The 26507-nt window shown below is 40.0% G+C and overlaps 1 protein-coding gene across 1 annotated transcript in view; it reads left to right on the top strand.

The window, feature by feature from the left end:
• Window positions 1-22559, top strand: part of LRPPRC (leucine rich pentatricopeptide repeat containing) — a 102661-nt gene extending 80102 nt beyond the window's left edge. Inside the window, exons 30-38 of the mRNA XM_045827802.1 lie at window positions 1523-1649; window positions 7619-7707; window positions 11160-11364; window positions 13044-13183; window positions 13304-13419; window positions 15905-15979; window positions 17876-17960; window positions 20406-20548; window positions 22399-22559. Of these exons, the coding sequence (XP_045683758.1) occupies window positions 1523-1649; window positions 7619-7707; window positions 11160-11364; window positions 13044-13183; window positions 13304-13419; window positions 15905-15979; window positions 17876-17960; window positions 20406-20548; window positions 22399-22455 (1037 nt within the window). The 3' untranslated portion in view covers window positions 22456-22559. The remainder of the gene's footprint in view (window positions 1-1522; window positions 1650-7618; window positions 7708-11159; window positions 11365-13043; window positions 13184-13303; window positions 13420-15904; window positions 15980-17875; window positions 17961-20405; window positions 20549-22398) is intronic.
• Window positions 22560-26507: the final 3948 nt, after the last annotated feature.

Genomic DNA, 26507 nt, shown 5'->3' on the forward strand with positions numbered 1-26507 from the left:
TTGAATTCTTAGCAAAATATGAATACCTTGAGAAGTGAATGCTTGCATTAGCCCTTGGTCAATTTCTGATAGTTAAGTGTACTTAAAGGGACAAATGTGACTTTCACACCAGAAACAAACCTGTGGTGAATGACTTTGGTACATTACAATGATAGTTTTAAAAAAAAAAAAGCTACTAGAAAATAACAAACACAGCCATATCAATTTGTGTGAAGACAGTTTTTAGGAAACAACTAGTAAGATTTTTAAATTATTTTATTGATTTTAAATATTCAAATTGTACTTAACTTATTCAGTAAACTAGTGAACTATTATATATGTTTATTAGTAAGTAGACAATGAGTGTATTACATTTTAACTTCTTAGCTCCCTTAAAAGGAAAATATGTGCATTGTGTACTGAATGACAGATTCTGTCTGTTCTCCTTAGTTAAAGTACAAATATTCATGTCATACCTTTTCTTTCTTGTTTTCTGTGAATGTACCTTGAAAGGGTAATTTTTTGATGTGTCACTTCATTTTGAGACGCTAATGCAAACTCTTCTAATTATAAATACAAGCATGGTTTCTGCTTGTTCAGAAACCTCTAAAATAACTCATAATGTTCTTCTGAGCGTTAGTACCGTGTTCATTCCTAGCTGTGTGGTCTGTCTTTCCTCTCATCGAGCCTGGTATCCACAGAAGGTTGCACGTGATGGTTCAGTTATGCCCCGTCTTTACTGTGATTTGTTCGTGCATGCCCGAGAGTGGGTTGCAGTTTCAGTCGGATGTTTATAGCCAGGCAGTTTTATTTCAGAAAAGTAAGCGACTGAAAAGTGTAGTTACTTCTCTTTTGGTAACATCCTTTCATTCACTGACAGTTATTGTGAACAAGTGAAATAAAACTGTTAATCAGTCAAACAAATGTTGCTTAGTTTACTTGTTAAGTATCTGTATATTTGAAAATTGTATGTTTTTGTATAAGTCCTGTCGTAGCCAAATAATTTGATCTCCTAATTTTAGAATTATAGGCTATATTCACTTTAATGCTATTGTGTGGGAAAGGTAACCATTGTAACCACCCACTTATAGATTTCTGATAGCTTTAAAACGAGTCTTTTGCTCCCCTCAATCTAAATTATACCTCTGGTTTATTTGGACTTTAAGACACATTTTGCCGTTTATTTCGAAACTGGTATCTTTTGACAAACAAATTCAGAAGAGCTGTTTCTCGTTTTTATTGGCACGAAAATAATTTATTGACTTTAGAAAGTGAATTTGAAAAAAAAAATCTTTAAAAGGAGGCCCTTTCGGGTACCATCCATTAGGATTAAGTAGTTTCCAAAACTCACTTTACATTTTAGAGCTCAGAAGAGCCGCAGCATCTGCCTGCTGGGCAGTGTGTGCCTCTGTAGAGGGGTCTGGTGGGCGGGTTTTAGAAGAAACAAGTATGTGGGTGCAGGGCTTTGTTTTAGGGTTTTTTCCCTCCTCTTCACTATTTCAGAGTTAATGTCATCTCATTTTCTGTTTTATTTTCTTTGTAGATGCATATAATATTTTCCTGAAAGCACAAAAGCAAGATGTTGTGTTCGACAGTGAAACTTACAACAAACTCATACAATTACTGTTGACGAAGGACAGCTTCACAGAGGCAATGAAAGTGAAAGATTGGTGAGTATGAGTCTGTTCATCAAACCCTCACACAGATAGCACCTGTTATTAAGGGCTTTTCTAATGATGTGTTGTAGTAGTCGTTGCTTAATTATCCTCAACTACCCACAAAAATTACATTTGTAATTTTATGGATCTTTTTAACCTATAAAATATGTAGCTTTTACTGACCCTACATGGTACAATATCTTTTATTTACCTTTTGTAACCTCGTAACTTATTTAAGATACCCATATATAAAAAAATAATTTTTATCGTATTATGTTTCTTGTTCAGTGGCTAGATCCGTGTACTTCTTGTGGTGGGAGCAGTGTGACATCAGGAAGATGCCAAGGGCTTTGAACTTAGGCAAGGCTTTTTTTCTTACTTGAAAGCTCTGTGACCCTGAGAAAATTGCCTCTCACATCTGAGCCTCAGTTTTTCTTGTATATGATAAGTGAATGATAATATTTACATTAAAGATTTCTTCTAAATAATGAAAGAGATAGAGGGAAGTAGAGAAAATATAGGTAGTCAACACATTTTAAATACCTCTCCCCCGTTCTGTTGTATTAAGTTTGTTTGGTGGTGTTGGTATTGGTGGTGGTAGTGGTTTTGTCTCTCCACCTGGTTCCCTAGAGTAAAATACTTGATTAATCAGAACAAGAGTAAAGTTTTCATACCTGATGTGTCTGTTAACTCAGGGGTCCCCAGCCTTTGGGCTGCAAGCAAAACTCGCCTGAGCTCTGACTCCTGCACACCGCCCCCACCCCTACCTCCTGTCTTCCCCAAAAGCAGCCCCTGCTGCCAAAAAGGTTGGGGACCACTGATTAACTGACTCTGTTGTCTGACTCCCCAAGGAGTTATCTTGAAAAGTCGAGTAATCAGAGCCCTAGAAAGGAGTAGATCAAGTCTGTTCTAGACCGTAGGCCCGTCCTGTTGATGAGTCCATAGCTTTATTTTCAGTGGCAAAGGTCACTCTTCTTAGTATGTTGGGAGTTCTGAAATAATCTCTCTTGGCTAATTTTTGGCCTTTAAATTTTTCCCCCAAATTTTATTGTGAAAAATCTAAAATATATAGAAAAGTTTCAAGATTCCTACAATTAACACCCATAAACCCTTTAATTCACCAGATGTTAACATTTTGCTACAGTTGCTTCACTTTCTCACACACATATTTGAGCCTTCAAATTTTTTGTCTCAGCCTTTTTGAAATATTGGAATCTTGAGTAGATAATGGATGCTTGCCATTCTTGCAGTTTGCTGGAAAACTGGTGTAAATACTAGTGTTGTGTTAAAGTTAAGCACCAGGTGGCCATAGTTACTGCTGTTTTTCTGTACATTTTGAAAACTGTGTTGTGTATGACTGTACTTGTCTGTGGAAATACATATTCACATAAACACATGTGTACCATGTATATGGATGTATGCAAGTATTCTCTATGGGTATACATGTACTCACACACACCATGTATAACTGTGGTCCTGAATCATCATTTGTATGTCGATACTAGACAGCCACACTGGGACTTCCACGATCAAGAATACTCACCGCATCCTCAGCTAGTGACTTAGAATGTGACTGTGAGCAGCATCCTGTGTTCTGCAATCACTGACGTCATGAAGGGGGTGTTTTTTTCCTAAAATTACTTTTCTCAGGAAATTACTACCTAAACTCTCCCAACACTACCAGTTATAACCAAAGGTGTTCTGAAGCAACAGTGATTTGGAAGGAAGGGGAGGCAGGAAAAAGAGAAGGGCATTTTGTGTTGAGAATTTGGTATGAATAAGTGAGGGGACAGAAGCAAAGAAGGAAAGCTTGAAACAAAAACAAACAAAAAACCTTTTGCCCTGGCTGGTGCGGTTCAGTGGATTGAGTGCTGGTCTGTGAACCACAGGGTCGCCAGTTCAATTCCCAGTCAGAGCACATGCCTGGGTTGCAGGCCAGGTCTCCAGTTGGGGGGTACTTGAGAGGCAACCACACATTGATGTTTCTCTCCATCTTTCTCCCTACCTTCCCCTCTTGAAAAATAAGTAAATAAAGAAATGTTTAATTCTGAGATTGGTTTCAAAGACCTCTATAATACTTCCCAAAAGCACAGATCATAATTCTATTATTTTAACTGGGCTTGTTCTAGAACGGTGAGCCTCACATTCTGGTAGCATAAAAAGATTCCCTACAGCCAAAGGTTCTGATTCAGCTGATCAGGAATCTGCATTTTACTAAAACACCCAGGTGATTCAAGAATCATGTCAAACATTTTGATCACATGCCATTAATAGTGAATTGTACTAGTGTCTCACATGTAAGTATATTATAAAACATACTAAAAAATTTTAAATGTTTTGGAGGATAAGATTTAAACAGAGGTCTAAACATTTTCTTGCCTCCCCTCCCCCGCTAGGACATTCACACGATGCGCATACCTTTCGTTGAAGAAGGCTGACCTTGAGTGGTTTTTCAAACTGCAGGTGTAACCAGTTACTGGGTCATGGAGCCAATCTAATGGGACAGTTTCTTAGTTAAATAGAAGAGAAAATATCAAAGCACTTTAGGTACTAGAAGTATTTTGTGAAAGTTTTATTTCAGCTACATGTGCATTTACATACCTGTGCACTGGTATGTAGTATAAAAACACCATTTCTTACTGTGTTTGGCTATGAATCTTGATCGAACAAGTGTGTAAGCTGCCCACCTAGAAGATGGTTATAAGCACAGCCCTTCTATTTCCCCTTATGTCCACAACCTGTAAGATGTATCTTCTTCCCTCCCTCCCTCTCTAGATCTTTGGGAGGCCTTACAGTACTCTTGAGGTCACTGTTATCTTAGCTATCTTATTCTTCGAGGATTATGCAGCTGCCTTCTCCAAGTAGCTGTGTGGGCCCAAGAGAATCCTAGATGCAAAGCCATCAAGTGCCCAGAGGCATCTGATCTGGGGGTTGGGCGCACATCCTTTCCCTCAAACCATAAAATGTTATATTTGGCTGTGAAGAATTGTGTATGGATCAGATCTGCATCGAGTACTTTTGAAAATAACTCTAGATTGAGAATTCAGAAGTGGAAGTTGTACTTCCAGTTTTCTAACTAATTAACTGTGCTACTGAAGGAATGTCATGTAATTTTTCTGAATTCATTTCCTGGCTTATTGCCAACATGAGACCAGGTTAGCTCTTCCCCTTCTAGCTCTGTATCCATGGTCAGAAAGGAGCATGTGTTGCTTTATTATAACATGGTGTAACCGAATAAGCCACTGTAGCAAGGGGCAGCACTTTTTGGTAATATTCCGGTGCTGTTACTCAGTAAGTAGCAGTCTGTTGTTCATGTTACCTACATGATGCCACTCGTTCAATCTTAAGAGCAATGGTTTTTGCTATGAACTAAAAAGTGCAATCTTTGTTTTTATAATGCCTTTGCTGTCACTGATGTGTTGCAGATTCACTTGACCTCTTAAAAGATTTCTTCAGCTTTACTAACAAGGTCATTTAACCTTCCCACCTTGTAATAGAGCCTCAAAAGTAACAGTAAGAGCTGCCTTTAAAAATTTTTTAAAGAAACCAACTTTTTTCTAACTTTCTAACTTTTAGTTAGAATTACAACATTTCTTCATGTTGCAAAATAAAACTTTAGGTATAGTGAATTATTTCAAGGGAGTGGAACTGCTTATTCAAAGAAGAGAAAGGGATATAAATTACTGTTTAAAATTGCTGATAACATTAAACTGTAGTCTTAGGAAATTTGAGAATCATACAGGAATAACGTTACCTTATCTTTTGAAAATAGTACTTTGTTTTCTTTCGTCCCTGCCAGCTTCTTACTTCATTCTATCTAGAAATAATGCTAAATCAGGCACTGATGGTTTTCACTGGATTGGCCAGTTTTTCTTATCCAAAGTAAGATAAATTATAATCACTAACAAATGCTCTGTGTACTTGTTATGTAAGTAACTTGTATCCACAGACCAGTCATTGCTCTGAAATCTTTAAGGTGAAACTTTTCCTGTAATACTATCTTCTTTGGTTAAGACAGATTAATTTTTGCACTTGATCGTAAGTTAAAAAATTGATACCCTTTATTCTTTGTAGTTATTTCCATTATTTTAACAGTTCTGAAAATGGAAAGAAAATGTCTAGAATTCTGTGTTGTTCAATCCAGTAACCATTGTGTATGTGCTTGTTTAAATTTAAATTAATTAAATAAAATAAAATTATTTCCATTCTTCCATCACATATAGCCAGCCACAAGTGGCTACTGGCTGCCCTATTAGACAGCTTGGTTAAAGAATAATCCCATTGCTACAGGAAGTTTGATTTGACAGCCTGGACTAGATTTTTTCCGACAGGAAAGATCAGAATTATGGGTCAGAAGAAAACTCACTGTATTGTATTGTGTGGACAAGTCCTGTGCAAAGATCTCTACCAGTAACTTTTTATAGTGTTTTTTTTTTTTTCCTTTTGCCAGTTTGGAATGTAGTTTGGAGGTGATTGATCAGTTCTGAATATGTAAAATTTAAATGTTCTGTATGTAATAAAGTTTTTGTCTTCCTATTTTTCACTTTTATATTTGTATTGAGTAGGCAGCTTCTTAAGGTGGGAAAGATGATGTTCTATGTATTGAGGTCTTTGAAAGGTTCGTAATTCACATTTATGTTAGTTAAAAGAAAAGTGTTGTTACCTTGTGCTTTTAATACATTTTATGTAATATTTTTGAGTAGATATGGTATAATATATGTAATATCGCTGTAAGAAGTGAGTTTAATTTTAATAGAATCTCCTGTTTACTTAATCACGCTAAAGATTGAGAACATAAATCCTGTGTTTCAGGCAGTTTATGGTCTCATGCAGGGGCTGTTGACCCGAGAGCTCTGACAGATGGCACAGAGGGAAGAAGTCAGACTGAGCAGTGGGCGCTCTGTGGGATTAGAGGGCCGGCCAGGGGGTAGGAACATCCTGTGCCCGGGACTGCAGGGTGAGCCTCAGGCTGGAAGTGGCAGAGGACGGGCACGCCACAGTGTCTTTGGAGGGTTTTCTCAGGATTGATGAGAATAATTTAGCAGTGACCCTGCTGTTCTCGAAATCTGCCCAGCGTGGGTGTTCATGTCGGCAGTGAGGTTGTTGGCAGCCAGATTGTCACTGAGCTTCATGAGGCCAATGGCAGCGGTTGTGTTTGCTCCCTCTGACCTGTGGAGGTTTCCTGATTTTTCCTGGGGCATCACAGACCCTGACACTTCATCACAGCATATGTGCAGACGGTGTAGCACACGGAAATGATCTCTGACTAGTTTTTTGGGTTTTTTTTTTTTTTAATAATGTAGGTTTTAGCCATGAGTAGAGCAGTATTTTGTTCTTGAGTTTTAAAAAGTTGGGGGGTGAGGGTTTCATTTTAAATTAAAGGCCAGGACAGGATTGCTGTGTGAAATTTTAAATTTTAAGGTAGCAATGGTTTTAGCTGTGCAGTATGTTTGCCTTTAAAAACTACATGTATCTAGATAGAGAAATTTGAAAATTAACCAAATGATACGGGGTTAGTTAGTAATATGCTTTAGTTTATACTTAAAGTATACAGTGCTGAAAATAAGTGTTCATTTTTGTTGCCGAAAGAACAGTTTTACATTTTATAATTATGGTGAATGTAGAAAAAAGAGGAAAAAGGATCCAGCTTAGGATACAGCAGAACAATGCAGGGCATGCAGTTATTTTAGTCATCTCATATGTCAGCATTCAAGAATCTGAACCGATTGTTTAAAAAAAATCTTGTACTTTGTTTCTTTTGTTGCTCATTTCCAACTTTGTCATCTGTCAGAATGCAAAAAAAAATTATCCTTCTATAACCATTGACAGGATAACACAAAAGCTGTCTCCAGGTCGATATTTTGCAGCAATATTTTTAACATACGAACAGTAGTTTTTATAATTTCACCTTGGTGCTCAACCATTTATTATCGTATCAGAAGCATGTCAGTAATTCCTTTCTAAATGTCTGCTTCTTTTAGCGCTGAGACCCACATCAAGGGCTTCACACTGAACGATGCTGCCAACAGCCTCCTCATCATAACGCAAGTTAGGCGGGATTATTTGAAAGGTATGTCACAATGCTTGACCTTTACGTCACATTAATGCCTCTGCAGATTTTTCTTGTAACGCCCTTCGAATACTTGGATAAAGGAGTCCATTTAGCAAATTACCTGCTTATCAAGAGCCTTTTGTGGTAGCTGAGAGACGTAAATTACTGTACATGCATTTATAATACAGCTTGAATATGAATGTACTTGTCATTTGACCACTTAGTCCAGTTTCCATTCCATTTAACACAAGATGGGTTTTCTTAAGATGAATCACAGCTCTTCAGACATGCAAAATTTGTGTTCCAGGACGAGAGAAAGTACAGGCTTTCAAGTGCGTTAAAATTCACAGCACAAGTCATTTTGCTTTGGAAATTAACATACTTTAGAGCATCTGAAACAATTCCCAGCAGTTGTTTCTTGCGTATTGTGTTGGTTGTGTGTGAGATAGCAAATGAGTTAAATTGAGTGTTAAATGTATGGGATTGTGCACCAAATGATTATAATATTGATTTTTAAAACTTAATCTAATACTTTTTTAATAGTTCATAATACCAACAGCAATAAAATATGGTGTTTGTTTGGAGTTTGGAATTTGGAGTTTTTAAATTAATTTTAAGATTATACCAGAAGATGACTTTGGGGAAGATTGGGAGGGGGCTGGTTGTTTGGTAGAAGCTCTTTGTGGGTTTGCAGAGGAGTGGGTTTGGATCTGAAGGACTTAAGAATGAGCTCCCAAGGGGGAAAATGATGGATCTTAAATTTAAGTAAGCATCTTTTCATGTTTAGGTTTACATTTGAATTTTAGTCGGTACAGTAACACCACAGTTTCTCCAATAGAACAAAACCCACTTAGGAGATCTTGAGAGAAAGTTGAAAAGGCTCTTTAACTGTTCAGTATGTTACCTGATTATTCCTCAATCTATAATAACGGTGTTATCCCTCACTTGTATGTCTATTAAGTAATTTCACATCCCTCAGAGAAAGTTGCTATCTAGTTGTTCAGCTTTAGTGTTGCCTGTAATACCAGAATGTGCTTGTGTTTAGATTTCTTCCTCGTTTAGTAGTACAGACCGTGGAAATGATGATTTCTCCCTTTTGCAGAATTTTTGCCTCATTATTCCACATGGGGCCAGCCTGTGTAGAGAGTCTTTTTGGTCAGCCTTAAGTCATAGTTGAGTGATGTAGGGCTTGTTATTAAAATTTTTAATGCCTTCATTTTCTTTTCAAAAAAGTCTTTCTGTCAAATTGATATTTTGGTGTGTGTATGTATATGTATATGCCCCCCCCCCATACACACACACACTTAGATGTAAAGGTGCACTTTTTTAATTTCAAGGGGTTAATTTTTGGGCTGAATCTGAACTGAATTTGTTTAACTTGACTCCTACCCTTTACTTACACGTTAGGTACCCTGGGAAAACTACAAGAAACTTCGTGATGCAATTTTCACATCTTTGCAGCTATTCAGTTCAATTGGAGGTTGGCTGAGAGCAGGATCCCTGAGCCCATGTCCCCCACTGCCACCTCCACCCCCACTCACCGCCTCCTGTGCTTCACCACAGACTTACCTGTCATTAAAATGACCACTGGTGAGGACGGGATGGTGTTGGCACTGTCCCCATGTCTTTATTTTGCTCCATGGCTGAGTGTCTGATTTTTTAAAAATCCCCTTCCCTTTTTCAGGTTCCTTTTTCTCAGTCCCATCTAAAGCAGGGGGAAAAAAATAAAGCCAGTTTAATTTTAAATCTAATTTTATAAATTAATGCTGTTCTAGAATATAATAGTCCATACGTGTCACCTTTGCAGTATAATCAATGGGACTTTTAGATCCGGTGAGAGTAAGAAACGGATCCACCGGAGGGGTGTGGGGAGGCGCCCGTCTTTGTCGTCACTTAGGTCATAGACTGTAGTGCAGGCAGGTCCTGGGATTCTGGCTCAGGCTCTAAGGCTCCAGGCTCCGTTTGGACAGGCATCGTGTGATCTGCTCTTGGTCCTCTGCAGTCCTGCACACGTGCGCCCGTGGACGCAGGCTGCGGGAGGTTAGATTCTTGGGTTCATGTGTAGCCATATGATCTTGTCCAAATTATTTAAACTCTGTGCCTCTCTTTCTCACCTGTAAATTAACACTTGCGGTAGTTGTCATACTTGGCTATTAATGTGTCTGGCATTTAGTAAATGTTCAACAAATGTAGTTAAAGCTCAATAAATGCTAGTTACTACCATCACCATCATTGTCTTTTATTTTTGTTATTATTTTGATTGACTGGTGGAAAAATCCTTCCTAGCTGACAACATTCCTGGTTAAAGGACTATTCTGAAGTTGATTATCTATGTATGACCACCAGTTAAGATTTTATCAAATTTATTTCTATAAATTATATTATTTTTTGTTTCCTATGTGTACATATTTATAAAATTTTATTGAATGTGCCTTTTAAACTACCTATTTCCTCTTTTCCCCATTTGAGAATCACTGGCTAGTTTATAGATTTGGAGCCATTACACTTTGTTTATTCAGTAGTAAACACTGAATTCATTATGTCTTTTACTCTATCACTTTTAGCAGACTGTTTAATTATTACCTTTTCCCTATGTTTCTGTAGAAGATAGGCTCTCCTTATTCAGAAAGCTGCCTTGAGAGTCTTACTTTTGTCTAGGTTGCGTGGCTTTAATCGCTATAAAGCCATGAAGTTTTCCTTTCATGCTGAGTGTTACATTTCCCCACCACTGTACTTCACATAATGCTTTCGGCACACTTGCACATGAGTCTGTAAATCAGAAGGAGTTTCCAAATTTATCCATGATCAGGTACTGGTAAGTATGATACTTAAAAAACAAACAAACAAAAAACCTCCTGTGGCTCTGTCCATGGGAATCTGATGGGCTGTATTTCCTCTGAAAAATGAGTGCGAGAAAATACCTGCTAGGTGTTATTTCATCGTGCGGCCTGAGCGCGTGTGAAAGCTGAGTGTTCCGGTTGGGCTGCTCCTGTGCTGTCCGTCCTGTGTGGACGAGAGAAAGACACTGCTTTCAGGAAGGAGTCTTTGGGGTATCATTCTGATAATCATGCAGTCTTTGTAATAAAATCCGGGAAAGTACAGGTTTGGGTAGAAATTCCATAATTTTGGATACTTTTAATTTTTAAAATTCATATTTATATACCTCTGAATTTGTCATTTTCCTTGAAATTAGTCACTAAATGTTACCCCAGAATGGTACCCAGGTTCTTTCAATAGCATTTGTTATTTTGTCTGTGACTTAGAGGACATTTCTCTGGTCTCTGATATAGGCAGTCAAATAAATTATTATTTTTATAAAATATTAATATTTTCTGTAATCTAGAATAAATTACTCATAGCCTTTTGTTTATGGCCACTTGGTGCTCATATTTAAAAGCTAGTTTTGAAAGTGCATTAAAGTCAGTGTGGTTCATGAAAGACTGACCCCGTTGCCTGCACTTCTGTCGTAGAGGCGCTCACGACACTGAAAACAGCCTTCGATCTGAGGCAGACCCCTTCGAGGATGGCGGTCACCCGCCTGATTCAGGGCTGTGCTTTGAAGGGGGATTTAGAAGGCATACACGCAATTCAGAAGATGGTAAATGGACTTGAAGATTCGATTGGGCTTTCAAATATGGTTTTCATCAATAACATTGCTTTGGCACAAATAAAGAAGTGAGTATTTTTAAGCTTTCTTTTTCTCCATTGGATACTGGAAAGAGCATTATCTCTAATACCAGCTGTTAAAACTTTCTAAAGCTATTAGAAACCATGCCATTAGGGAATAATTTATTTTTACATGCTACAAAATGTGTGTTAGCTTTAAATTAAATCTTAGAATAAAGAACATTTATCAAATTTTTCAAATTCGTAAAATGTGTTCCAAAGTTGGTAAGTGTTCTCATTCATACAGTCTCTCGTCGTGGAAACACTTTGTTACAGAAGTGAAAAGCGAGTTCATTGGCTGCCAGCAACACTGAGGGTGACACTCTGCCGGAGCGTGGTGACAGAGCCCGGCAAGCTTGTCAGAAATAGGAGGTTCTGGTCCCCCACCCTCCTGCCCTCTGCCCCTGTCATTGCACACCCTCCAAAAGGGAGATACTCGGAGGGGATTCTCCTACCACCGTCTCTCGATTCCTTGTCGAGCATCACCACTGTGGGCAGAAATAAGAACTTGATTTTTATTAACTTTGCTCAAGTCAAAGACTCATGGGGATAATCATGGAATTGACCCTCTTCAGGCCTCCAGAAGAAAATCTTCTTTAGTAGTTAGTCTTACATGCATTTAGTGTGTTGTGATACAAAAATGTAACGTTTGCGTTTTTTGTCTGTCTGTATTTCTTTGGACAGAGAAGAAGTAGTGTTTTGTTTTTCCTTTTAAAACTATTTCCCCAAATAGAACTTCACACTTTCCCTTTAATGAGAAAATGTGATTATGTTGAGTTGAAAGAGCAAGGAAATTATCCATGTAAGAGCTGGGTGGATTTTTAAATGTTACCATATAAACACAGTTTTGTAAGATGTGGGGGATATGTTTGTATTCACTAGTAAATAATTTTTCCAACTAAAACCCACGAGAAGAATTTATTGTAATGGAGTCTTCATATGTAGTTAGAGAATTCTTATGTTTTAGGTAATAATTTCAACATAAAACTGGTTGTTTGGATTTGGAATGCCATAACCTGTACAGTAGCAACTACAGAGTACCTTAACCAGAAAGTCATAACGATAATTTTTATTTTAACCTCTTAAATAAGGCTATGTGATTGGCTTTTTAATGCAAAGTGTGGAGATACTTCTTTCTGAGTTTAGTATTAATTGAACATTTTTCAGATGCTTTCTATAGTACCTGACAGAGAAAAATGGTTTTGTTTGTGGGTTGAGAAACTTGAAAATGCACCTTTTAAAGACATCCTCAGCATCTTTAAGAATCATGAGTTGGTTGGTACATATTCTCTTTACCTCATGCAGTAGTGAGCATTGTAGATTATAAAGCCAAAGTTGTAGCACTCACACAAGTTTTTATCTTACATCTAAAGAGATGAAAAATCAAATTAAATACTTAAGATACAATTTTTTAAGTTACCGTCATTAATGCTTCTGTATATAGGTGTTCAATCTTATCTGTAGTGTTTTCAAATAAGCAGCTGCCTCACTTATTGTAGCATAAACTGTTGTTACCTAATTGAAACCCGGTTCAGCTGGCACGGTGTTTTTTAATCTGGTTAATTGTGGACGTAGCTCCCTTTTTTCCTAAAGCATTTGCATGTGTGAATCCCAAAGTAAGTTCTCGTATGAAAGCTGCCTGCACTATTACTACAAGAGCAGATATTTCTTTATAATTTATTTTACAGCAATAACATAGATGTTGCAATAGAAAACATTGAAAATATGCTTACTTCGGGGAGTCAAGCTGTGGAAGCCCAGTACTTTGGCTTGGCGTACTTATTCAGAAAAGTGATAGAGGAGCAGTTGGAACCAGCTCTTGAGAAGTGTAAGTTAGCTGTGCTTGCTAAAATAAACAGAAGCACATTTTCTCTCTAGTAAAACCGGACCAAATTTTGGGGGGAGATGGTTTAAAGGAAAGATTTTTCTTACCTTTTTTTTTTTCCAGTAAGCATCATGGCAGAGAGGTTGGCCAATCAGTTTGCAGTATACAAACCAGTCACCGACCTTTTCCTTCAGCTTGTGGATTCAGGCAAGGGGGATGATGCCAGAGCTCTCCTACAGGTAATGACCCACCACACTCAGAGCAGTGGGGCCGGTGGCTTGTGAGCAGCAGGTAGAGAAATTACTTATTTAGCCAATGTGTGGTGTGGGATATTAGAAACGAAGCGTGGTGCTGCTGGCACATGTAAGTTCATTGCGAATCGAGGTTGCCTGATAAGGACTGGATTGTCAGTTGTGGGTTGCTGGTTTTAAACATGCCAGATCAGACTAGAAATGCCCTTAGGTTTGAGGGGAGGGGAGAGAGAGAAGACTTGTTTCGCCAAAATGATTTAAAAACAAATGTTTCTGTGCAGATAGGTAACACAAAAACAATTCCTTTGATTTCCTACTTTAATTTCTCTAATGCTGTAAATACTGTGCATCACCATGGCAACACAGTTTGCAAACAAAAAGTAGGAAATGTTTGCTTTTCAAGTACAGCTTCTCACTTGCATACTCAAACATTCTCAGTGCCTTATTCAAGGTTTATTAAGAGTTGAATTTGCTTTCTATTCACTTGTGTGTCACAGACACATTAAATGACAAATGCAGGTCTCTGTGGCCCGCACTCTCAGTTAAATTAGCAATCTTCAGGGAGGGAGACAACAGCATTCATGCTATTCTAACAGCATTAAACATAAAGCTGCTCCAAGTGCCGAACCGGTGGGTGATCAGAGCTGCCACTGGCAGTGTACACAAACAGGCGCCACCGGGGAGCCCCTTCCCAGCAGGTGGCAGTCAAACAGTCCCCGTGAGCCTGCCAGCGGCTGTGTTTGTGTAGACTCCCTGTGTCAAATTGAGGTCTGGGACCAATTTCTGATAGTAAATAGTGTTATATTCACTTACATTTTTATGAGCTGCAACACATCGTATGTAGTAGATAGGAATGATTAAACTGTACCCATTTGCCTGAGCTCTAGTTTTGATCCTTAAAGTTCATCCAGTTTGACAGTGGAATCCAAGCCATTTTTTAAGGCATGCCTGAGAAATATCTGTTAACAGTTTTCTTTAAAGTATAAAGTATTTAAAAGTATTGGCACTGCCTCTGAGGCTTTTGTACTTTTATTTCTGAACAGAAAATGTTTAAATAATTGGAAATTTTATTGTTTTGTTGGGGTTTTTTTACCTTTAAAAAATACATAACAAGAAAGACAGTTTATGATAGCTAGGGATTTCAGCAATTTTTTTTTATCTTGCCTTTGGTGTTTCAAGTTCTGTCTTGAAATAAACTCTAATGCTTCATCTTTGTGTGTACATATCTAAGTGTATCTACTAGGGGTATAAGTGTATCTAATTATACATGTGATAGTATTCATTCCATTTTAACACATTATTTTGATGGTTCTTTAGCAAGTTGGCACTTGGTATTTCCTCTCCCAGCTTGTTCTGAGCTGGAATCTTTCAAGGCTCCTCCCAGGGACCCCAGCTGACAGCAGCCTGGGATGGGAGATGGCAGGGGTGTTGCCCCCCCCTCCCCCCCCAGCTGCCCTCCTGCGCTGAGCCACAGCGGCCTGTCCGGGGGCTCTTGATGGCAGCTGAGTGTGGACACAACAGCAGCAGTCTTTGCATTTTCGAGCCTTCAGTAGACTGAGGTTTCAAGTGATAAACCTTTACCCACCCTCTACCTGCCTGTCAGTAAAAGGTTATTCTCACTGTGCTGAAGAATGCTTTAGTCACAGATGTCGAAAACATCATTTATAATGTAAACGTTCTGTGTCCCCAAAAGTTCTTTTTATAGTATTCGCTTTAGTATTGACAGTGTTTTAAAGCTTTGAAAGAGGATTGTGTTTTTTAGAAACTTAAGGGATGACATCCACAAAGAATGTAAACTGAAATACTGTCTTCCCATATTTGATTTCACTATAGCATCTAAGATTGAATAGACACTTGATTTATCTGGTCTATCATATAAACTTTTTTTTTTTTTTTTTTTGAGTTTAACTTTTGTCTCTTTCCCGAGCACCGGCTGTCTGTTGCAATGAAAGCCTTTTATAAAATAGGGAGATTGAAATCAGTCCTTTTGTATGCATAAGTGTAGGTAATTATACTTTAAAGAGAACGTGCTTTGTACATTTTAATTTTTATAAAGAAACGAGCAGTTATCTCCCTGACACCTTATTAAATGTATAATTAACCTTATGATCCCTAGCTCACTTGTGAATGCTTGGCAGTATAATTGGAGAGGAATAGTGTTTCTTTTTTTCCTCTTTCTTCGCAGTCCTAAACCTTATTCTTTGGTTGTTGAAGTACTAGTTTAATTTTTCCCCTGTCTTTTTAAACAAACTTTATACTTGAAATGCCAAGGACAATATTCACAAAAGCTTGACATAGCCTGCACTTGTTTTCTTTTTTTCTTGCCTTAAAAAAAAATTGGTCAACTCTTAGGCCCTCCTATTAGTAATAATACATTACTGTATCATTGTGAACTTTCTTAATTGGAAATACTCCCCTTGGTCTGCTTGTTTATCAGAAACCTTCACTTACTGGATGATGATTTAATTTTTAGAGATGCGGAGCAATTGCTGAACAAACCCCAATTTTCTTGGTGTTCTGTGTGAGGAATTCTCGGAAACCGGGAAAGGTACTGTGCTCAACTTGCTGACAAATCACTGATGCTGTAAGCCAAAGATGGGAGTGTCACGTGAAAGCTTACTGGTCCAGGGCCTATCCGAAACCACTGTGGAGGTCGAAGACTTGCCTTGTCTGTACGCGACTTCACCTTTCCATACCTGACAGAAAGTTGGCTCTGGCTCCCTGGTTGTACTGGAGGCGCAGAACAGGGTCATGCAGTGCACTCTCCGTGCACGTAGCTGTGCATTAAGAGCCCCAAGAAAGAGCCCTGAGAGTGGAAGGTGGAGATCCTTTTGCTTGGGTCACTTGGTACAGGTAGCAGTGTGGAAGCACTCCTCGCATTAGGCGGCTGTTTTTGACCATTTCTGAGGTGTAAACCATCAGGGAGGTTAACCATTTGGCCTCAAAACTGGTGTGTGCCAGAATTAATGTTCTCAGTTTGTGCACTTACGTACACTAAAAGGTGCGTGTGTGCCATGTAAAACAGAACCACATTCTATTTTTGATGTTAGAAAAAATAAATAGTTATTTAGATCTAGTTTTATTTATTGGTTAAGCACCAGGAACCCCATTCGTAGTTTATTTGGGCACATTATGAAGTTTCAAACTGAGCACCAATTTTAATGTTTGTTTTACTGTGAAACATTGAGGTTGTTTCCAGTCTGGGAAGTCTTAAGTTTTCCTTAATTTCTGTGTACTTCCCACACACATAAACACACTTAAAAAAATTTTTTTTTCACCTAACTGCAAATTTCATTTCTGGCTCATGTATTTTTTTCAACAAAAAACTTTTTGAAAATATTTAGTTGCCCTTTTATTCCTTTCAGAGAGACTAGTTTTTGAAAATTTGTGATTGAAAAGTATAAGAAATCTAAAAAGCTCTTGTCGCTTCCATATGGGGCTGTGCCACGAACAGCACCTCCTTCCCTTGCTAGTAAGATGGGACGGGAAGCGTGCAGGAGTATCTGCTCGGAACATTCCTCCCGGAGACTTGGAATCGCAGCAAGTCCTTGAAAGATGCAGGTCCAGGTGTTGGCCGACCAAACAGACATGCCAAAAAGTGGTTTTGAAATTTTGAAAATTCCAGTTACAGTGCCTATCTGTTTGACAGTAGAGAAATTAGGCCAGATTTCACTTCTTTTGGTGAGATGGAAACAGGGCATGGAGCTCTATGGAATCCACCTTTGCTTGTTCCAGCAATATTGCGGCTGTGTTTGGGAATACTCGGTGGTGACGCACTTGGGAGTGGCACTTATATTCCCCTCAGGAGCTAAAAACTGAAAGCGGTCAGTAAAAACTCCCATGAGACCTGCAAATGCTCTGTTTATACACCGAGTAGGGAAAACTTCAGAATGTGTGGCTGAATTCATCACATTTTACCTAAAAATTTTGGTACCAAAAGATAGTAATTATGTCTTCTACTCTCTGGGCTCTCATAACCTCCTGCTAACCAGCTGACAAAAGAAGCAGTCTTTATAATATTTTAGGAAAATATTCATGGAAATGGAAATGGAAGTGCATTAACTTGAAAAATACTTGTTTGTTCTGCCTGTAAATTATTAAATTAACATCAAATACTGAGATACAGGCATACCTCATTTTATTGCATTTTGCTTAATTGATGCTTCACAGATGTTGTTGTTGTTGTTTTTTTTTACAAATTGAAGGCAAGACCCTCCACCAGCAAAAAAAAATTACAACCTGCTTTATTAAAATACTTTGTTTCTCTCAGTTGTCTGGAGCTGAATCCATAGTATCTTTGAGCTATGCCTGTATACAGAAGGGGAAATAGTCCATTAAATTGAGTAGGCAGTTTTATTATAATTATTGTCAAGATTTTGTGATACAATGTCTATATATCAATGTTGCATTTCACAGTCTTTTGACCTGTGTTTTAATTCTTTAGGCACGAACGTTGAAATCTTTGTTAGAATTGATTCCTGAATTAACTGAAAAGGAAGAAGCATACACTTCCGTCATGAAAAGCTACGGTAATAAATTTAATCTGATTATACCATTTAAGTGGTTTAAATATTTGCAGTATAGTTAACTAAGTCTTCAGCTCAAAGGTAGTAATCCTAAATATCAAATAATTATTATATAAATGTTTTACAGTTTTATGTTTAAAAACTGTAAGAAAAATATGATTTATCTATGTAACTTTGACATGAAACCAGTGTCACTGAGCACTTTCAGAGGGGCCCTGGTGTGTGGAACACCATCCCAGCCCCTGGAAGGAGTTGGAAGGCCACTTGAGTGTGCATATCGGGAACAGGGCAGTCTCCCCAGAGCCCTGCCACCTGAAACACTGCATGCAGTAGGTGCATACTTGACCTACCACTTGACTGGTCTTCTTGCTCCTTCAGTACCCTACCCTCCCTGCCTACCTAGGCCTTTGAAATAACAGGCCCTTAACTAAAAAGTGGGCTCCAGATTTTACCTTAAGTCCCAGTCGAAATTCCCGTCCTTTAAGCAGTTTGTTCCCTGATTGCCACCCATCACATGTGAAAGGGAACCAGTCTAAAATGTCCTCAGTAATCAAGGTAAATGTTAGCGTTTCTAAGTTTTGATCACCTATCCATCGGCCACCCACTGAGTTGCTCACTTCATGCAAGGGGTAAATAAAGAATTGCTTTTTTGATTTTATTGTTGGCAGGACAACAGATTGCAATCAGAATTAACTAGTAAGTCAGTTCTCCAGTTTTCCATCCTTGTCTGGAGAACGTGATGCATGAGGTCTGTCCAGAAGGAATCCAGCCCTGTGATATGAAAAAGAGAGACATTTATTGAAGAAGATACAATACACAAGAAACATTGTACATAGGAGACTGATGCCTCAGTCCCCTTTAAAGTAGGCATCTTAGGACCTCACACAGTTCTCCCAGTCACCACCAGCTACTCTGTCATATTCTCCTGAATCTCATCAGTGGTCTGAAATCACTTCCCTTTCAAAGGTGATTTTAGTTTGGGGAAAAGCCAAAAGTTGCAGGGTGCCAAATCTGGGCTGTAGGGGGGCTGAGTCACCTGGGTGATTTGATGTTTCTCCAAAAAAAACCTCTGCATGAAACATGCTGCATGAGCAGGCGCCTTGTTGTGATGAAGCTGCCAATCACCAGCTGCCCATCGCTGCAGCCTTCTGAGTTATGTGAATAGTTTCCACAGAAGAATGTTCAAGCTTAACACAAAATTTAGTGCAGATTTGTTGCTCTGCACACTCAGTCATTTTGAATGCAGCAGCCACACAGTACACATGCTCACTCAGTGTTTCTACCGCCCCCACTGACTAGTACAGTGAAGTTGTCCTTGTTCACACAAGCACATTCCAGTCCCCTCTCCTTGGCTGCAGGTTACAGGGATGTTGCTCAAACTGTTCTCATTATAGTAACAATGGCTGGACTTCTTCCGGACAGTCCTCGTCGTATTTCAGAACAGAGCTATGATCATAAACCTCAAAGTTCCATTTGGGAAATTAACAGATATTAAATAGTAACATGGAATGGGGTCAAACACAAAAAACTACTAACTTGTGTGAATCCACTTGGGAATTGGGAGGGAGAGGAGCAGGGCCATCATCAGTGGTGAAAGACGAGATGGAGTTTTTCCTGAACAGCATCCTGGGAGATGGTAGCGGCTGAACAGAGCCCTTGATAGTGTCAGGGGAAGGACTGAGACAGGACATTGAATTCACCCGACCAACCCTGGTGATCTGTTCAACCCCAGAGGCATCCATCCACCCTGGAGGCTCTTCCTGGTGCTGCTAGAGTTGGGATTGGTCATAGAACATCAGTGTAGGGTAAGGGGGTTGTTAGGGGCTTAGATGTTAACAATTACCAACAAGTTAGTAGCAGAGCCCTTACAATCTCAGCAGTAAACTTACAAAGAAACCTTCTGCAGATCAGCCTAAGGGGAGAGCTAGCCAAACCTAGCTCCTAGGGCACTCCATTTAAGGGAAACATCCCTCATGCCTGCTTATTTTATAACAGAAGAATGTATTGAAAGTCTTGGTGGTGGTGTTTAGCTGATGATCTTGATACTGATGTAGGTAGATAAAGACTTCTGCATAATTTATGTACCCCTCACCACAACAGTTGCCCAATTAGCTTGATTTCAAAGTGTGATTTTAGGTAGAAGAGAGTTAAAGGGTGTGTGCTTACTCTGTGGTTGAGGACTTCAGTTTGTGGTCACATTTACAATCACGGATCTTCTAAAATAGTTGTATTTATCATTTTCTTTCTTTCATACTGATTAATGCTGAAGGAGAGGCTTGGGGAAGGAGTGCAGGAACTTGTAGATTCTAAATGTGGCTTTTTGCTAAAGGTGGTTAAGATCCCATTTGCCTAGGGATCCAGGGATCCAGGAGTCCCTGAAGAGCTGAGTGTTTTGGGAGAAGAGAGAGACAGGCTGTCTTTATCTGTGACTGATGTCTTTTTCCTCAGTGTTGGACAGTGATGTCTCGTCTGCTAAAGCACTGTATGAAAGTTTGACCGCAAAGAATATAAAATTGGATAATCTGTTTCTAAAACGTTACGCAGTTCTGCTGAAGAAGGCTGGAGAGTCTGTCCCTTTTGCTGAACCCCCTGTGAGTATTTCTTAATTAAGGGGAAAAGAACTACCTCTACAGGCTTATGTATGCTTTGCAATAATATGTAAAAAAAAAAAATAATAAGTAGAGTACTTAATTACACGAGGATTAGATCTCTGTGAAGAACCCTCAGGGGAGGGTTTCAGGCACCGAACCCTCAGTCCTTGGCTGTGGGCGGAGGAGGGCACAGCTCTCTGGGACTGGGGTTTAAAATGCAAGGTCAGTTTCCGACCTTCACCTACAGGTAGGAATTTAGCAAATGTCCTTGGGGTGGTTTTCTCATCATTTCAACTGGAAATAGGATTTAATAACCTATATTTCAATAGCCAAGTGTATCATGGAACTGTTGATTGCTTATTCATTTTAAATAAGTTTGTTTTTATTTCTTCATCTAGGAAAATTTTTTATTGAAGTATAATTGACATTGTATTTCAGGTATACAATGTAATGATTTGATACTTATATATATTATAAAATGATACCATAATAAGTCCAGTAATATTCATTACCTTACCTAGAAACACATTTTTTGTCTTGTGATAAAAACTTTTCACAATCACCCTGCAAGCTACTTTCAGATGTGCAATCTGGTATTATTACCTAACAAGCACCATGCTATGCATTACATCCGCATGACTTACTGGTTTTATAGCTGGAAATTTGTTCCTTTTGGCCCCATTTCACCCACCGTCCTCCTCAGGCAACCACCAACCCATTCTCTATGTCTGTGAGCTCGGTTTCGTGTTTTTTCTAGATCCACATATAAGTGCGATTATATAGTATATCTTTTTCTAAGTTACTAGCATAATGCCCTCAAAGTTCATTGGTGTTATCACAAATGGCAAGATTTCCTTTTGTATAACAGAATAATATCCCCCTGTTTGTGTGTGTGTGCGTGTACATATCTTTTTATCCATCCACCCGTTAATGGACATTTAAGTCGTCTCCCTGTCTTGGCTGTTGTAAATGATGCTGCAGTGAACACGAAATTGCATATATCTTCTGAATTAGTGTTTTTGTTTTCTTTGGATAAATACCCAGAAATGGAATTGCTGGATCATATGGTAGTTCTATTAATTTTTTGAGGAACCTGCATGTACTGTTTCACATAACAGTTATACCTATTTGCACTCCTAGAAACAGTGCATGAGGCTTCCTGTTTCTTCACGACCTCGCCAACGCTTGTTACTTCTTGTCTTTTACAACAGCCACTCTCACAGGTGTGAGGTGGCCTCTCATTTGGCTTTGGTATGCATTTCCCTGATGACGAGTGACAGTGTGCGCCTTTCCTTGTACCTGTCGGCATCTGTATGTCTTGGTTGGAAAAATGTCTATTTGGATCTTCGGACCATTTTTTAGGATTTTTTTTTTTTTGGCTATGGATTTGTATGAGTTCCTTTATATTTTAGATATTAACCCCTTCCTAGAACTCTGATTTGCAGATATTGTCTGCCGTTCGTTCAGTAGGTTGCCTAGGAAGTTTTATTTAACTGTTCTGTTTAGCGAGAAGAATCAAATGCAGAACTTCTTTTCACCGTGTCATTGAACTACACGTCACTTACACCATGTTGATTTCAGACACGTCAGCCGTCCGTGCCAGTTATAAATGCCTGCACGTGCACGCACGCATGCACACACACCCCTGTGCTAGCGTGGACTCTGCACGCGGGCCCTGGAACCACAGGCTCCGGGGAGCATCACGGAGAATGAAGCCGGGGGCACACGGCTGCCCTGGGCCCAGCGGCCTTTGCTGCCTGTTTGCAGTGCTTCATGAGTTCTAAGTTTCGTGCCATCACCTCTTGCTAAGAATTTTGTCTTACTTCCCTCCCTTTTTGTCTCCTAAACAGGAAAGCTTTGAATTTTATGCAAAGCAGCTAAAGGAATTACGGGCAAACCCTTTGTGAAACAAGCAAGCACTACTTTGTTTTGTGTGTACTTGTGACTCTGTGTCTAAAATGTTATTTTTTAAATGTATTTGAAAGGACAAAAATAAATAAATGAAAAGTCAGTCTGTGTATCGCTGGTATTTATTTGTAATAGGGGATATGATATACTCAAAGTCTTACTGACAGTAACTGTGTGCACTTCGTCACCAGAGTGTTGGGGCTTTGCCTGTGACAGAAACCTCTGGCACTTCTGTGGCATTTTGGGGTTCCTCCTGTGTGGAGCTATAATTTTTCAGAGCCTTCTCCCAATTGACTCTGTAAATCCTGTACTTAATTTCATTTATTGTTTTCATAAGAGGTTATTTATTTAGGACTTGTTAATATTGTTTATTTGAAAAATTTTAGACCTGGACAAAATGAGGTTCAGTGAGCTTTCTGATGCTTGGTGTTCTGTGCCCTATCAGTTCTTTACAAGTGGGAAGCTGTGAGTAATTTTCCGTTTGGTAAAGTGTTGGCACTGGAAGGCATCTTCCCCGTCTTCAAATCTAGTGCTCATCGTTGTCTAGCGAGAGGCAGACACTCAAGGAGACTGTTGCTCGCCCTGGTCTGGGTTCTGTCTGCCAGCGCTGGAGCCTCCTCACCTGGCTTCACCTTCTACCACAGTGGCTTCCGTGAGCCTCCGTGCACAGGAGTCTCTGAAACTGAGCCTCATTCGTGAGTTTGATCGTGAAATGGAGCAAGGTGTTTCCTCCTGTTTTGGTTTCATGTCTTTGTCAGCACAAAATACATCCAATACTGGGCTTGGCCCTTTCCACTCATATTCCTATAACTACATGATTTAATACACAAAGGAGTGAAGTCTTGGTTGGTATTTAGCTTTTTCAAAGTTACCCCCAAACGGGCTTCCACACCTGTCACCACATTGTAAGTGGTGGCTGTGAAAGAATTGAAGATGGTAGTCAAAACAGTTTGCCATTACAAAGGAATGGGGATTAGGTCATTAATTACTAAAGAAGTTGAAAATGTTTTGTTTGAGAATTATCCCCATTTTGTGGTGTTCCTCGTCTATTTGAAATTGGTGACCACCTACTGTATTGGTTTCGGGGACCCCTTACCTGGTTCCACTGTTCCCTCAAGGGGTGGCCTTGCCTCGGGGAAGGATGTGGGCCTTGGCTACTGGAGCTGCTGACCTGTGCCTCGTGGGGCCAGCCTTCCTGCAACTGGAGCCCAAGGATGGCTTGAGAGGGAGGGATGGTGGAGGAAAGCCCAGAAATAAATGTTACAACGCTGGCCATGCTTTTCTTCACCTTTCTTCTCCTTAGACCTAAGGACTCGGGCCCGGCCAGTGCCCGGCCCGGCCTGCAGGACTCCCCGATGCTCTCCTCTGTGCACCCCGGAGGGCAGGACCTGCACCTGCCGGAGTCTCGGTGTCGTCTGACGGCCGTGAGCCTCACGCCATGAGTGATTCCACTGACACAGACCTTGGTTTTTGCAGTTCTGCTCATAGTTGAGCTAAGTTTTACTCCTATTCTTTAACCTAGGTCTCTAAAGTAAGGCGTAACCTTGGGGTGTACTTGGGCTTCATAGTCCCCCATGGGGACACTGAGTACAATCTCAGTGACACGAAGTGACTCCAGGCCAGCAGTGCATGTGGACCTGGTAACCGTGGCTGTAGTGCAGAGAGAGAGTGGCACAACTCCCCACCCGGCGTTCTAAACACGGGGCTGGAAAACACGACATGCAGTGACAAAGAACTAACTACCTTGTCATGTATGTTTAGCACTGATTGGCTTTCCATTTTGTATGTAGGGATTTAAAATTTAATAATTGTATGTCCTAGGTGGGCTTATGAGTGCTTCCTAAATATCTACCAGTGAAATTAAGTAGAAATACGGAGTAAACACAATTATAGCAACACTTAGTCATACATTTTAGACTCAAGTTACAAGCAAATGGCTAATTCTAAAAAGTAAATATCATTGTAAACTTTTAGAAACTATAGCATTTCATATGTAATTCAACATCCATGTATTTGAACCTAATTTTGATGTGAAATGCTTTGAATAAATTGTATTCCAAAAACCTGTGGGCTTCTTATTTTTATCTTGTCAAACTTTGCATAACCACTTTTAGCTAATTCAAGGACTTCACTCTAGAAATTTTAAATTAGGAATTGTGTGGTGGCCTCTGTTGTTACCAGGCTCCTTGGAGTGCAGTTTTTGTGGGGAACCAGTGAAGTCACTGCTAATCTGCTTAAGGACAGGCAGGTAGCTAATCTGAAATCCCTGGGGTACAAAGTTGGCAAGAATTAGTTGGGTTGGGTATGTGATAAGTCAGCACTTACAACATCGGGGATTTTATCTCGGGTCTGAAGGTTTCACAGCTGCATAAATGACTCGGATCCACCCTCACGCACTGTCTTCAGCACACCTTTCCTCTCTGCCTTCACACTCCTAATTCCTTTCTCCTGAATGCATCCCAGGCTGGCATCAGTGTCACCTTTCTGCCACTTTCTCGGGCCCTCTTCCCACGCAGTGTATTAATTTTTCTCTCTCCGGGGCTCCTGGAGCCACTGGAAATTGAGCGAGTATCTCACAGGCTGTGAACCCCCTGCAAACCAACCAGCTCTTTGTCTCCTGTCTGTATCCCTTGTGAAGCGCCATCCTGGCTTGGAGTTCAGGGTAAATCGAGTTGCATAGCTAACGCCGAGTCTGCACCATCCTGTGCCAGACACCCCTCTTGCCTGATACTCCGGGCAAGAAAACAAGGACTTACAGAAGCTATGCACCCAGAATCACAGCTGTATGTCACAGCGCCAGTACTCTGAGGAGTCACTGAGTCACTGAGAATACACAAAACAAGCACTCCAGCTAAAAGTAAAACTGGACTCACTTAAGCGTATTCTATTTATTCAAAAACAAAAAACAAGAAAAATCGTTTTCACAGGAAGTTCCCAGTCTGGACAGCTTACACTGGGAGGTTATCCTCTATTTAATCAAATACCTATTTCCTGGCATAATTGCCGAGTCTGTGAATTCCAGGAAATTATTAAGCAGGCTTTAGAGTGCAAATTGTTCTTCCCAGTACAATTCATTCCTGAAGTCTGCAATGACTGAACTGCATACTTCATGTCTGTGAGCACAGTTTTCATCTAATGTTTGTTTTTATGACAAAACATATTTGTAGAGTTTTTGTAAGTGAAAGTGGCGTTCCTGAAGTACGGTGGAACTCATACCCGCGGGGGGCACAAAATCACGGTAATTTATGGCTTTGGTGGTGTACAGTCGTGTACGAGTGTTTCCATTAGAAGTGTATCCTGCGGACTTTACAAAACCCATATTATGCAGCTTGGTACAAATAAAAGAAGTGCCTGCATTAGCAAATTCAAAATAGGCACTTACCTTTTTCTTTGCATGAAGAAAAGAAACATCATTGTGTGCAGGTAGAGCAGAAACACCGAATCAGCCTCAGACTCCGGGCCCCTGCACGTTCTTCCGGATTGCACTGCTCTGGGTTCCACGCTTGTAAGTGGTGGTATCTCCACCAGCCCTGCCCCAGGTGTGCCCTTGCTGAAATTCCCTTCATTATTTCCTCCCTTGTCGTTTCCTCCCCAGGAACGCGGCCCATGGGTGAGAACAGAGCCTGGCACTGGTGCCCTGGAAGTGTCTTGGAGGGAATCAGTGGGCACACCTGTTTCCCTTTCCACGCCAGTTTTTTGCTGAGATGTGTGGTCTGTGCATCGGAGGGTTTTCTCACACACACTTGTGTTCACAAGAGGTCGAAGATGCCACTTTGTAGCTCGGAGCTTGGATCCTGGGGGTGGAGGCCCGTGAAGTCCTTTAAAACCTGCGTTCTCGCATGTAAACACTGCCGTGTCTTGCGTGGAGCGGGGCATTCAGACCTGTGATAGCCTCAGCTGAGCACGGTCACAGGTCAAGAGTGGCATCGACAAAAGAACCCCATTTCTGACACAGGGCAGGAGAGCTTTCGGCAGTTGGGAGAAGGTGAGCGCTATTCCAGAGAGAGCTAGTGTCAACCACCTGTGGACTTGATGTGGGTTTGAAAATCTC

The sequence above is a fragment of the Phyllostomus hastatus genome, unplaced genomic scaffold, assembly GCF_019186645.2.
Source record: "Phyllostomus hastatus isolate PE091 unplaced genomic scaffold, TTU_PhHast_1.1 phas_scaffold_78, whole genome shotgun sequence".
NCBI classification, from domain to species: Eukaryota; Metazoa; Chordata; class Mammalia; order Chiroptera; family Phyllostomidae; genus Phyllostomus; species Phyllostomus hastatus.